Here is a 14,683-nt window from a genome sequence, read left to right as displayed (position 1 = left end):
TCTTAAAAAAGTAAGTTTTCAGGTTTTCTAATAAAAAGCTAGATATGTAAGCCAAGCCAAAGATTATTTATTTATTAAAGTCCTTGTTGTTGCTATTATAATAAAATATATATAATTATTATATATATTTTGAAATGATTTTTCAAATTATGCTCATCTTAATGTGATAACCTTTTATCATTATTCAATTAATTGTTTTTTTGTAAATAGATCGTTGCCAAGACTCAAATGTATATTAAAATGCGTTAAGTATATAATAATTATAGAAGTTTAGGATATATATTTTTGAAAATTATGCATCCTGTTATTTTGTTTATAAGTTGTTTATCAAAATGCAAAAATAAAAATATACATATATTTTACGATAATTTATGTTTGTCATGACTATTCACAAATCATTTCTACAAAGTTGGCTTTCAAAGAAATGGCAGTTGAGTTTGAGCCAGTTTGCATATCATTAAAGCTTGATTAATCCATTGAGTTGCCGCTCGCTCATTGATGACTTTAGAGGCGAACGGCCCAAAATGAATGCGACCAGCATCCGTGAGTCGTGGAGCGTGTTTCCCGCTCTGCCCACATGACTGTAAGTGCTCTCGAGAGACATATTAAAATTATTTTGGATCGGTTGCCCTGAGCTGATCAACATGCTCAAATTGACTTTCATTGCGACTTATTTTGACTGCTTATTAGCCATCAATTTAAGCATGTTGCAACGAAGGTCTCTTCTCGACTTTGGTCTGGTTCGATGACGCATTTCGTGTTTCGTGTAATTATTTATTTGTGCGAAGGGGTTTTCCCAACGTGTTTTGCATTTCTTTAAAACCTTATGAAGAGTTACGGCAGACGTTTCTCAAGCTATACGTAGAAATCCAAATTCAGTCTAAATTTTAAACAAAATATGTGGCTTTTTGTTGCTTCTTAAATCTGCGCTTCTTCGATCTACGATAAAACTGTATCATTTGTGCGATACAAATTCGATTAGGAAACTCGACAACTTTCTCTGGCCCTGGCCTTCAAGCATTGACCTTGGATTCCCCAGATTCTGCGTAAGTTTGACAAAACCATTTAGCACCTTTTGCCCTTTAAGAGTAATTTAATTAAAGCGAATTGCCCCACAATAAAGAATTGAGAGCTCTGTTCCATGCAAAGACAATAAGTTGTAAGTTCTCATCAAAGCAAACATCAACATATAATTTTTTTGTAATTTTTTTTATAAATTTTATATAGTTTTTTTTTTCGTATTTTCTGGGTTTTTTTCTTTAATATATTATAAAATTTGAAATTTTCAACCATTCATCATTCTTAACAGCATAGATATATATTAGGTCTCTCTCTTGCTCGCTTCGCTCTCTCTCTTTTTCTCATTCTCTGTATATATATTTTCATTTATTTAAATCTCGTGCTACTAAGGATTGGGTGGTTAGTTACTGCTCGAGTTCTTAATATTTTTAAAACATGACTTTAAAAATACAAAAAATTATTCTTGAATTCAGATAATTGTTCATGTTGTTGTTGCTGCTGTTGTTGTCGATGTTGTTGTTGTTATTATTTATTTATTTAGAAATAGATTTGATTTAAAGATATACACAAAAGATGTTGTTCTTGGTATTTGGTTTTTCTTTCTTTTTTGATTTGCAAAATGATATTAAGATGATAATCGTTTACATTAAATTGAGTTCCACTTCTTCTTCTTCTTCTTTCTCTACTATCGTCCGGAGCAGAGGCCATGTTTAGTAGCCAGCCAATTCGGCGAATGTGGAGTCCATCTCGTCGGCCAGAGACTTGTACCTGTCCTTGTTGATGCCCAGCTCGTCTGTGAATCGAATAATATATATGGAGTATTAATAATTGGCACGGAATATTGGCGGATAAGTAAACAGAGAGTGCAACATTTATTTGAACACAAGTAACATAAATATTGAGCCACGTTGCCAGCAGTTGGCTGTGATACACTGTAAGAAATAAGTGTGCCGGGTTAATATATCAGTTTAGTGTTGCGCCGTTGACAAGCGTTTCCATATATGTAAATATATTTCTTTTAGTTAGTATTTGTAAATTACATAAAAAGGAATGCGTATTGTGTCTGAGTGAGGTTCATAGAGTGGTGTTCGGGAACAAGAAATCTCTAAGTGTGCAATGAGCGAGCCTTTGATGACCCAAAACTGAGCTACATGAGTGTGTATTCAACATCTGTCAAGTAGTGCCTTGGCAAAAGCCATCCGAACTGCAGTCTAAATAATGAGATATGAGCAGCAAAGGCGCTGCACGGATAGTATAGTCGAAAGTTGGGCTTGTTTTTGTGTCTGGGTAGGCAAGACAATTGGACATGCCACATTAAACAAAAGAAAAGAACTTTGCACTAAACAGAAATTAACTTTGTTTTTTGTTTTCGATACATATATATAAGATAATGGAAATCACCTGTTGATTCGAAAGCATAAATAACTACAGTTGGCATATAGAGAGTGGAACTGTTTCTTTGTTTTTACAGTGTAATAGTATCTGAGGGCTGGGTGGTATGTTGGAGAGCAACCACAAGACTATACAAATTATTTACAGTGTAAATTGTGACTGATCTGCACAGTGTCCAACAGTAGGGAATATGAATAATGCGAAATATGTTAGGGGAATACATTTGCTTGTGTCTCTGTATGTGCGTGTATGTGTGTGTGTTTGGACGTATGTCAGAGTGTGTGTGTATGTCATTATGGGAACTGTTTGACAATTTGTTTTTCTTATTTGGTTTTTAATATCCAGTAAGTTCAGCAAATGTCTGGTCCAAATCGTCGCAGATTGCTTTGTATTTTTCTTTCTCATGGAAGAGACGGTCTGCAAAAAGCATTTGTTGTTTATTTTATAATTATATTACATATGTACAATTAATAAAAGCAGCGTGTATTATTGTGGATAACCAACAATCAACATATGTACATTATAGTATAAGATATAAGTATATATAGACTGTTCGTATTAGTTGAAGCTGCATTTGAGTTTTTAGAACTTGAATGCGATATTTACATATCGTATATCGTATATCGTATATCGTAATTCATATATCGTATAGGGCAGGTGCACGCGCATCTCATTGGCGCACCGATATGGTTCGAGTAAATATATTTGGGAGTTATAGTTCGATTAAGGATTGACATACCTTCTAGCCTGTCGACTTCCTTCTGCAGGCGCTTGACTTGCTTCTCAGCCTGTTCGGCGCGCTGTTCGGCTTCCTTCAACTTGACGGACAAGGTCTTCATCTCACGCTTGAATTCCTCAACGCGCTGGTTGGCCTTCTCCTCGGACACTTCCAGAGATTTCAGCGAGTTGCCGACAACCTATATTGAAAGTAACGAGTTTCATAGTATTTTGGAAAAGGAATTTGATGTGTTGTATCAACCTTCAGTTCTTCCTCCAGCTCCATGATCTTGGATTCACCGGAGCGGACACGATCCTCAGCCACTTCCAGCTCATCTTCAACGAAGGCCAGCTTGCGGGAGACCTCATCGGACTTGGTATCGGCATCCTCAGCGAGCATGCGAGCTTCCTTCAATTGGTTGGTCAACTGATCCATACGCTCCTCATCCTGCTGGGAACGGTTCTCCAATACTTTGCACATACGGTTGTTCTCATCGGCCGACTGTGTGGCCTCCAACAACTTCTGTTGTGCGGTGGTTGAGCGCTCCTCAGATTTCTCCAAATCCTCCTCAATCTGTTGCACCTTACGGTTCAAGGTGGCTACCTCGGATTCCGTGGCGGTCAACAGTTTCTCCTTCTCCTCCAATTCGGTGTTGGCCTTCTCCAGCTGCTCCTTGGCGGTGACCAAATCGATCTCAACCTGAACAAATTTCTTCTCCAAGTCGCGCACCTCCTCATTGAGTTTGTCGGCGCGGGAGTTGGCATCCTTAGCTTGATTCTCGCAGGTATCTGCCTTATCAATGGCATTATCCTTCTCAAGCTTCATCGCTTGCATCTTCTTCTTGATGGCGTCCATGGTGTTTGTGTTTTTGTTATTTGCTTAGGAGGGAAGAAAACCGGAAAAAGGCACTGCAAACGAAAAATGTTAAGGAAAATTCAATAAGGAAAAATCTTTAAAGTAGTTTTTTTTTAATATTTAGTGTTATTTAAATTTAAAATTATATTTTATTTATTTATTTTCTATTTAAATATATTAATGTGATTATAATTATATTAGTATGGAAAAACATTTAAAAATATAATACATTCCAACACAAAGTACTTATATTAAAATTTTAATGACATGTCAAATCTACAGTTCTTTTTAATATAATATATTTATATTTCATATATTTTTTAATCTAAGATCTCTATTTTAAGATTATTTGCGCTTTTTCTTTCAAAAATTAAATTGCTTTCAAATATTTTCTCACAGCTCATTAAAATGCACTCCAGATAAAGAAAGCAAAATGTTTATTTTACCCAATGCAATTTATAAGGCTGCAGTCTAATAGCTGGAGGTGAATAATATATAGGTAGAATATACATACATATAGCTACATATACACATATATATGTATATATTTAAACATAAAGACGAAATGTAAACAGAATTTGTTTTTGCCGAAAACTTTTTAAAGCTAACGAATTTTTCTACGCCCACAAAAGAAAACTGAACGATCTCTATTGCTCTCTCTTTCCCTCCCACATGTCGATTCCATTTGTTAAACAAATTTCAAAGAGTTTAAAAATAAATCTGATATGCTTTTGCATGTGAATATATCCAGTCCAATATATGTATGTATGTACATATAGAATGCTGCTGGCGTTTTTTGGACATTTCGGCCTGGCCTGTCTGTAATTCTAGAGTTTTTCAAAGTGAGCACAGACATATATATATGTATATACATATATATATGTGTATATCTATATACATATATATACAGGCTGATTGCAATTTGAACATTTTCAGCTCATTTCTTTTTTGGGGTCAGAATTTGTGTAGGCGTTTGCCTATACACACGTAAGATTGTTATGTCTGTTTCTGTGTCGTTCGATAAGTAGGGCAAAGTCATTGATGTTGTAGTTGTACGGGGTTAATCCCAGATGGGAGAGGGAGATGTCAAGGCTTTAAGGAACAGCCAGACAAATGACTATAACATTACTCAATCATAAGTGAAATGATCAGCGCAATCCTAGCAACTTGAGTTTGACAAGGGAATTGATTGAATAAAATCTTCAAATTCAATGTAATTATTTTATATTTTTCCTAGAATATGGGAGCTATATATGTTTTATTTTGTATGGCCGTCAGTTTTATTCATATATAGGTAAAACGGAAAATATTGTGTGGGTGGCACACATCTATGTGTATATTTATTTATAATATACTCATAGCTATTTCTCGACATCTGCTCTCTAATAATTTTCTAGCATTTCTGACAAATGGCCAAAAAAAACTCAAGGATAAATTACCATTAGCAAAATGTTCGTTTGTGAGATCATGAAAGCTCAATGGGAAAAGCTTTCTCGTCTAAGTTTCAAGTAGAGTTAAAAATAAAATCTTTAAAGTTTCTACTCAGTCAGTATCTGTGTATCCGTATCTATGTGTCTGTGCGACAGGCAGGTGTCTGTCTGCAGTTAATTTTATAGAAGAATAGAAATCTGCTATGGGGCAGCTTTTCAATTCCGTTGTGTGTGAAAATTGTGCGTATGTGCATATGTATGTGTATATATGTATATGTATATGTGTATGTGTATATGCTCATGTGTGAGTGTATGTGTGTAGCTTTTCGAAAATGAGTGTGTGTGCAAATTGTTCACTCATACATACATTCATACACACTCACACACATACACATATAGAGGCGGATATTTTGGTCAGATTTAGTTACAAAATTCCTTATAAGCGAATTTTCTCACAACGTTCATATCATAAATTCGATATACTACATAATTCGTATAACTAAATGAGGAACAATAAATTTCGATTTTCTTTGTTTTTACAGATTTTTGGGCACTTTTTGTTGAATTTTTAATCTTCTGTCAGATTTATTATTTGTATTTTTATATTAATTAATCTATTTATAGACACATACATATGCACATTAATAACTGAATTCGTTATATATAATATATAAATATATATATATATTATTTATTTTTTAAGTTTTTATTATGCAGATAGCAATTTGAAATATGCATTTCAACTGCACTTTTCACTTTTTTTTATAACGTATAAAAATTTTTGTATGTAGAATTTATTCTGTTTTTTTTTTTAATAATTACGCAGTTTTGTTGAAAATATATTATACAGTTTTCCAATTTATATTTATATATATTTTTTATATTCCCAATGCAAAAATCCTGGCAGCAGCCGCAACTAACCTTAGCGTTTCAAACACACTATACGCTGTCGAAACCCCGAGAACACTGATGCTGACCAAGTCGCGGTGCCGAGAAAGCGACCCCAAGAAATAACGCAAGGCGCACACACACACACACCTGCACACAAACATACCAACACACACAAGCACTCACTCATACATAGGCACGCAGTATTGAATAATTTTTAATTTCGTAAAATTTCCCATTAAAAAAAAAAAAGAAAAGCGCTTTCGCAACTTTTCATGGGCCATTTGAAATTTCCCTCGATATTTCCCCAAATACACATACACATATACCTTCATGTATCCGTGTACTTGTATACATGTGCGAAGATCTCACGAAGAGCCAGCTCGCTCTTTCTTCTCCTCTCTCTCTTTTTTGGACTATGCTCGCATTTTCTTTTACTGCATTCAAGGCGTATGATGTCTCACAGACAGGCGTGAAAATTATGCGTTTTTTTTTTCTTAATTGAAAAATATACATACGTGAGTACATATATATTTTTATTTTGTATTTTTTCTATATGCTTGTGTATCTGTATCCATCCAAAGTGATGCTATAAATAGCACATAAATGTACGAAACATGCCCGAGTCGGACACGGCTAACAAGATGAGAATCTATTTTGATTAAATAAATATTGAGAAATTTTTTTTTCAATTTTTTTTTTCACACGGTGCAGACCGCTTTTGGTCTATATACATACTCACAACTATAATTTTTATATACATACATATGCACATATATATTTGTGACGTGGCATAAGAAAAACACAATTATAGTTTCAAAACTTAAATTTATTATCAGGAAACTAAAAGAACAAAAAATGAAAACGAGAAAATTAAAACTAAATATTGAAGAGAAAATTGCAATTTTTGCATATTTTAATGAATATGTTTGAAAAGTTGTAAACATCTTTTATTAGTTTACTTGAAATAGTAACCGAGAGCAACCAATCTGCAAGAGCTAGAATGAAGCATTTATATGGACATGCTTACCAGTGTCCGAAATATATATACATATATATATTTGTATTATAGTACGATCACTACTTGGATGTACTCTTAACTTATTTGTTATATTAGTATGAAATATTTTAGCTATTGTGAAGTTTACAATACGTACAAGTTACATATATGTATGTATGTACGTACTTTCCTATTAAAGCTATGGCTATGGCAATATAGGATATTTTTACTATGTATGTGAATCACTCAAGCAGAAAAAGGCAAACTTCCTTTTGGGATTGCTTCGCTTTATTGCTTTTACCCAATTAAAGAAAACAAGTAAGAAAGCTCTAGTCGAGACTGCTCGACTACGAGATCCCCTGAACCAATCGAGCAACTGAGCACACACACACGCATACAAACAAACACACGCACACACACACACACACACACACACACACACACACACACACACACACACACACACACACACACACACACACACGCACACGCATATACAGGCGATTGCGCTTGGGTTGCGCTGCAGTGTTGGCGATATTATGAGAAATTATTTCTGGAATAATTTAATTTCTAGACGTACGATCGTAATTAAACTTTCAGAACGTAATCATGATGTATAAACGTATGTGTATACCGAAGCTCAAGTCTCTATATATATTTGATATACGACTTCTACAAAGATGAGTGTGAGGGGGTGGATATAGAGGCGGGGGGTAAATAACAAAATCCGAAATTGTATTTAATACGTCTTAATATATATTTAAAATTTGGACACTGTAGCTATAATGATGTAGGAGATATAATTTTTTAACTGACATTCGATAAGGTTTTTTATCGATAAAAAAATATCGGAATGAGTTATCGCGTTTTAGTGATAAACTCGATATGCGCGCGATATATACGGACATTTTAAAAAAAAGTTGAAGTCTCTAGCTCTTATATCTTCTGAGATCGACGCGTTCATACATACGGACAGACGGACGGACGGACGGACGGACGGACGGACGGACGGACGGACGGACAGACAGACGGACAGGGCCAAATCGACTCAGCTCGTCGTGCTGATCAAGAATATATATACTTTGTGGGGTCTGCCACGCCTCCTTCTGCCTGTTACATACATTTCAACAAAACCATTATACCCTGATTTCCCATTTTCAATGGGTTCAGGGTATAAAAAGACAGGTCTAGCACAGGAGTAAAAATAATTACTTAATCGTTACAATTACGTTTCATTTATTTCGCCCCACCAAAAATCAACCACGAGGTCCACCTTGTGCATACCTATGTAGTTGAACCTTTTTCTCAAGCATAACTACGCCTATATAGTGGGCGAAGTTATAGCCAAAAGACTTCTATTAAATTAAATCATTTTATATATATATCTATTTATTTATCTTTTATTGTTATTCTCCTCCTCCACTTTGCCATATGTTATTAAAAACATATACCCTGTTCATAGCACAAATTCCAATCCTAGCTTCCGAACCATTGCAATCTAGGATCTATCTCCGCATCTTCCACTTACGATCACTGAATCATTTGCTACAATAAGGAAAACAAGACAAGGAACTCCCATATGACAGAACTTTAAACTTACTTACATTGGGCCATCGAACTGGAACCATTATGCAACACTGTAAACTCAATGCGGTAAACTTCCCATCAATATCCAATCAAAAGTCATTTGTTTTCATATTTTTATGCAAAAGAATTTGTTTTTCCATTTATTTGTCATAAAAATATAAACGCTTAATAACTGAGAATGTTTAGATTTTTAAAAATACTTGTACATATTGAATTTGTATGTTTCACAATTACAAAAGCTATGAATGTGTAAATTTTATTAATATTGGTTTTGGAATTTTCTTATACATCTCAATTTATTTGCAAAGGCCATAGAAATTTTCAACTAATTTTAGATACATTTGCCAACTAGCTTGCAAGCATAGATTCCATTTGATTTATTAAAAAATTTACCGAATTTTGTATAAAAAAGAAAAGTATGTGTGTGCAGTATGTGAAGCTAAGGTATTACATATATAAGCTATTGACTGGTGGGCTTCAGATATATTGAGAAATATAAATAAGTGATCTGTGGCTGAGGCTGAACTTCATTTAACTTGCAACCCTTAGGTTTACAGGCAGTATTTTCTGTTGAGTCAAGCTATTTCATACAAATATCCAATTTAAATATGATTCATATATAATTATATATTTTATCGCTAAAAATTTGTTTTATTTTTAATGTGGGAATGCTTAAGTAGAACGTTTTTGTAGCTGGATGTCGAAGGCTCCACTGGACTCCAATTGGTCATCTCTCATCAGCTCAATAGTTGTTGAGGTCGGCGTATTCCAGCTCCTGGGCAATGCTTTTGTACTTCTCCTTACCTTTGCTCACCTCATCTACGAGTGCAGCAGTCGAATAAATATAATAATAACAATAATAGAAAAGACGTAATCATTTGTATATAGTTTTTTAGTTTATTGCATAGTAGATTGTGAATACAAATGATAATTAAATAAAATTGAGTTAAACAAATACACAATGCGTTTGTCACATATAATTTAATGAAGGCTTTTAACAAAATCTAAATACATTTACTTTAACTACACAGGCAATACACGTTTACATAGAACACCTACGAGTATGCTACGAGATACATAAACAAGAAATGTGCAGAAAAATATGTGTAGATAGACTTTGGTGGAGCTCTTGGAGGCGGGCAATGGAGCAGCGCTTATTCCTTGAGGATGAGCTCGACAAAGGCGGTATCGAGATCGTCGCCGATATCCTTGTAGCGCTCCTTCTCCAGGACAAGGTCGTCTGTTCATTGTTGTCAAATCATAAGCGAACACAGAAGAGTAAAGAAAATACACAAAACAAAATATTTGAAATTAATAAAAATGAAAATATACTTAAATCAAGTACACAAATAAATATTGATAAGCCCCTCACATAACATAGAAAAAGAAACCTTTTACATAAAAACATTGAGACTGACACTATAATGGATTATAATCCAATCTGGACAACAAATAAAATCAACTGAATATATTTACCTCTGTAAATAAAAATAAATAAAAAGTAACGGCAGTGGCACTGCTTGTCGGCGGCAGCGTTTGTGGTCGGTAATGCAGTGCGTCGCTAGCTGTTAAATTCAAAATCAAAAATAAAATGCAACAGGCAAACAACAAGAGCTCAAAACAAAACTCAGCCAAGCAGCGTGTTTTCTTTTGTTTTTGCTTTGCTTCGATTAGATTGTTTTAATTAATATGAATAACAGTTTTTGTTGTGCATCAAATAATAAACAAATAAAAGCAGGGCAGCAGTTTGTAGCGGTTGTATGTCTTGCGCAGCGAATTGCGGGGCATTTATCGTTATCGCTATCGGTAAAGATAACGATAGCGAGCTTCGTTGATTTAGGCTGGCGGCGCCTCGGCCTCAGCGGCTGGTGCAGCGGCCTCGGCAGCTGGCGCAGCAGCTTCAGCAGCTGGTGCCGGTGCAGCCTCTTCTGCCGGTGGGGCAGCTGGTGCTTCGGCCGCTGGCGCAGCTCCTTCAGCTGGTGGTGCAGCAGCGTCAGCTGGTGGAGCAGCACCCTCGGCCGGTGGAGCCGCACCCTCAGCTGCGGGGGCCGCGCCCTCAGCAGGTGGTGCAGCTCCCTCAGCCGGTGGGGCAGCCCCCTCAGCTGGTGGTGCTGCGGCTTCACCCTCTGGAGCTGGCTCTGGCTCAGAGCCGGGTGGTGGTGGCTCATAGTTCTTAACGAACGGCACTTCAGCGCCCTCTGGCGGCAAGTCGATCGAGTATTCGAATGGTGGTGGTGGTGGTGGTGGTGGAGTAGGTTCCTTTGGTGGTGGAGTTGGCTCCTTTGCCACTGGGACACCAGCCTCTGTGACAACAGCTCCCTCGGCACCCTCCTCGCCAGCCGCAGCCGCCGCTGCAGCTGCAGCAGCAGCGGCCTCCGCCTCTGCCGCAGCTCTGGCCTCCTCCATGGCGGCCAGCTCTTCGGGCGTGGGCGTCGGCAGCTTGGGTGTGGGTGGTTTCGGATTGCGCGGCGTCCAGAATGGCTCTAGGCCCTTGATCAGGTCCAGGAACGCCTCGTCGAGACTGTCGCCGATGAGGCAGTAGCGCTCTTTTTCAACGATTAGGTCGTCTGAGATGTTTGGCATGCGAACGCGATGGCAGAAAGCAAGCAACACAAGCAGTCGGGTGAGAGATAAAGCAATAGAGAGAGATAGAGATAGAGAGATAGAGGCATGGAGATAGCAATAGTGAAAAGGAAGCATAAGCGAAGCTAACTAATTATTAAATGCTTTCCTAAGCAGCGGGTTAGTGGGCAAGTCGGGCGAATGGTTGGGAGGGCGTGGTCGCTTGTGAATCAGGTTAATGATCGTGCATTCGACGAACAGGAAAACACAATCCATAATTAGTTTTAGCCATAACGAGATCCTTTTTGATCTATTTACATAATTTGTTAACTACTTTATCAAATGAAATCAAATTCGATGCCATTTAAGCAGGAGGCGCTTCACCAGCAGCTGCATCAGCAGCAGGAGCTTCGGCAGCAGGTGCTTCAGCAGGAGCTGCTTCGGCAGCTGGAGGAGCCGCCTCTGCAGGGGCTGCTTCAGCAGGAGCTGCGTCAGCAGGAGCTGCATCTGCAGGAGCTGCATCTGCAGGAGCTGCATCCACTGGAGCTGCTTCAGCAGGCACGCCCTCTACAGGTGCGCCCTCGGTTGGTGCTGCATCTGCAGGAGCTGCTGGCGGAGCATCGCCCACTTCGAAGTTCTTTACATATGGCACTTCAGCGCCCTCTGGCGGCAGATCAATATTGTAATCAAATGGCGGCGGCGGTGGTGGTGTGGGCACTCTCACTGGCTCCTCAACAACTTCGGCAGCAGCTGCTGCTTCGGCGGCTCCATCGACTGCAGCAGCTTCGATCTCCGCACCCTCCCCTTCGCCTGCGCCCTCGGCCGCTTCTTCGGCAGCGAGCTTGGCTGCCTTGGCAGCAGCCGCTGCCTCCCGCTGCGCCGCAATGGCAGCGATCTCCTCTTCGGTTAGCTCGGGCGTGGGCGGCTTGGGGTAGCGATCGTTATAGAACGGCGGCATGCCCATTAGCTCGACGAACGTAAAGTCCAAGCTATCGTTAATGATCGCATAGTGCTCTTTCTCGTTGATCATCTCGTCTGGTGGCGGTGGTTTGGTAATTTAGTTGGTCAGTTCATTTTGGTTAGTTAGTGTTATTAGAATTGAAAAAATATCTTGATTAGTGCAAATATTGGCAGCTCTGGTTATGGCTAGTTAACTCTGGAATCCAAGAAGCCAATTCTGTGTGGGAGCACAATCTTCACAACAACAAAGACAACAATTGGCTGAAACAGTTCATTCTTGGGTTAGTTAGTACAACGAAAAATAGTCCGTCTGTCATAGGTCTTGGTATTTCATTTACCACCAGAGATATTTGTTCTTTTTTGAAAAATACTTTATTTGTGCAATTGCAGCAGCATGGTATTGTATTTGCATAGTATGTAATATATATGTATGTATATATTAAAAATATAAATAATTAATTTATGTAAATCGTAAATAAATCAATTTTTTTGTTTTTTCATTTTCATTTTGTTTTTGATGTCTCATTTAATGCCATTTTATGTTAGGTTCATTTTCATTTTAGCTTGCTCTTTTATTGGGGCAAGAACACATTTTCAGCAAAGATAGCGCATAGAAAACAGGGACTTTTAAATTTAATATTTTTAATTTAAAATAAAATATAGAAAGTTAACAATAGCTGTCTAATTATGAATGCTTGCAATTGGAATGGTGTGCGTGTCATTTGATAGTGTTTTGTCTTTTGTTTATTTCGGTATTTGCTTTGAATTTGTGTCTACAAAATAGGCGTGGCAACTTATAAGTAAGCAAATATTACACAACGTTCTGCAAACACGATTTGTTTAAATTGTATAAACAATGTATATATTAGCATAATTAATACAGTAGTTTAGCTGGCGACAAAAATACGAATACAAATACAAGTACAAATCGAATCTTTCCTTTTCAGTTACTTTACATATACATTTGTATAAATAATTACACATTAACTAATTCGCAAGTTGTGTCTTTTGTCATCTATAATAATTAATTACTTCGATCCATATCAAAAACAAAGAGTAGAAGAATAATAAAAGGGCTAGCAAAAGCAAATAGAAAGAAAAAGTTTAAACAAAATATTGCAACAGTTTTGTAAAGCATCAAATGTTTAAAAGTGCCGCCATTTTTTTTTAATTCTTGTATAACTTATTGCCATTCCAAAGGACAGCGATCAAGTGTATGCCATTCGCAGCGCAACGCGGACAAGCGAATGGCCAACAGCTTGCACTGCTTGAAAACATGAATGTATAGATTCATAGAAAATTTGGAATGCTCTCAATAGAAACAGAAGACATTCTTCTGTTTCAGTTTTAAATGTTTTTCTTTTTGTTTTAGTTTTGCTTCTTTGTTTTTGTTTGTTACGAGTTCTCTTTTCTTTCTTGTCTGCTTTTCTTTGAGTTTACCGCTTAAAATTATTAACGTTTTCATTTAAAAGTTTATCAAAAATTTAACGGCATGGGAAGACACATGGCGTTGTCCTGTGTGCCTTAGTATGCGTGTGTGTGTGTGTGAATGTGTTTGTGTTTTCTATTACAATAATATGGAAAGCGCCAGTTTTCTGTATTGACGTCAAAGCAGGCAGTTTAGTTCATTTACATAAGCTGCAAATTATTTGTTTACATGTTCTGTATGTCATGTAAAGTGTTTTCCATCTCCTCCTGCAGCAGTTTGTTCTTGGCGCGTTCGTTCAACAAGTCGTCTTTTTTGTTTCAACAATAACAAACGGGGAACAAAAAAGAGCACAGCAATACGTGGCATGCATTTAAAATAACAACAAACATTAGGGCGTTGGCGTTGGTTCAGCAGGCGGGGAGCGTACAAGCGGCACACAAGTTGAAATTGGTTTTTGTTTTGTTTGTTTTGGTTTTTTTTTTTTTCGGTTAAGCACAACAACGAACAAAATCATATGAAAAATAAACATTAAAATAGTTATATTAATAGGCATGAAAATAAAAATAAAAATTTAAGTACAAATAGAAATAATAAATGTAAATCTGGACTAACATAAGGAAATTGAGTTTTGGAATAAGGAACTTAATTTTGCACCTACTTAAATATAGATATATATAAAAAAAATAAATAAACTTCTCTATAAAAAGTCTACAATTTGTATATTTGAAATACTGCTACATATAATATTGAATATAATAATAAAGAAATTGTACTATTTGAAATTTTTCTAGAACTCTGAACTTTAAAGTCTTAGAGATATAAGATAATATTCTTGAACAGAC

At 36.8% G+C, this 14,683-nt stretch overlaps 2 protein-coding genes across 21 annotated transcripts in view; both read right to left on the bottom strand.

Moving 5' to 3' along the window:
• Nucleotides 1-1,164: 1,164 nt before the first annotated feature.
• Nucleotides 1,165-6,496, bottom strand: Tm2 (tropomyosin 2). Of its 2 annotated transcripts, none has more exons than XM_018100176.3 (4): nt 6,337-6,495; nt 3,392-4,038; nt 3,152-3,329; nt 1,165-1,813 (listed from the first exon to the last, which is right to left on the bottom strand). In XM_018100176.3, the coding sequence occupies exons 2-4, from the start codon at nt 3,983-3,985 to the stop codon at nt 1,731-1,733; spliced, it is 855 nt and encodes a 284-aa protein (XP_017955665.1). In that variant the 5' UTR covers nt 3,986-4,038; nt 6,337-6,495; the 3' UTR covers nt 1,165-1,730. The 2 variants fall into 2 exon arrangements, with proteins under 2 accessions (XP_017955665.1, XP_017955671.1); XM_018100182.3 differs by lacking the exon at nt 1,165-1,813 and adding an exon at nt 2,475-2,829 and having other exon boundaries at nt 6,337-6,496.
• Nucleotides 6,497-9,159: 2,663 nt separating this feature from the next.
• The window catches only part of Tm1 (tropomyosin 1), a 29,905-nt gene continuing 24,381 nt past the window's right edge, over nt 9,160-14,683 (bottom strand). For 9 of the 19 annotated variants that reach the window (XM_030385378.2, XM_030385377.2, XM_089265668.1 and 6 more), the window contains one exon: nt 10,534-11,457. In XM_030385378.2, the coding sequence (XP_030241238.1) occupies nt 10,727-11,457 (731 nt within the window). In that variant the 3' untranslated portion in view covers nt 10,534-10,726. Of the gene's footprint in view, nt 9,710-9,852; nt 10,131-10,505; nt 11,458-11,730; nt 12,488-13,143; nt 14,149-14,683 lie in introns of those variants that run through there. The other 10 variants (XM_089265676.1, XM_018099910.3, XM_018099917.3 and 7 more) reach the window with 5 other exon arrangements.

This window comes from Drosophila navojoa, chromosome 2, assembly GCF_054131105.1.
Source record: "Drosophila navojoa isolate 15081-1374.11 chromosome 2, UAZ_NAV_1.0, whole genome shotgun sequence".
Taxonomy (NCBI): Eukaryota; Metazoa; Arthropoda; class Insecta; order Diptera; family Drosophilidae; genus Drosophila; species Drosophila navojoa.
This window is presented reverse-complemented; position numbering and strand designations above follow the sequence as displayed.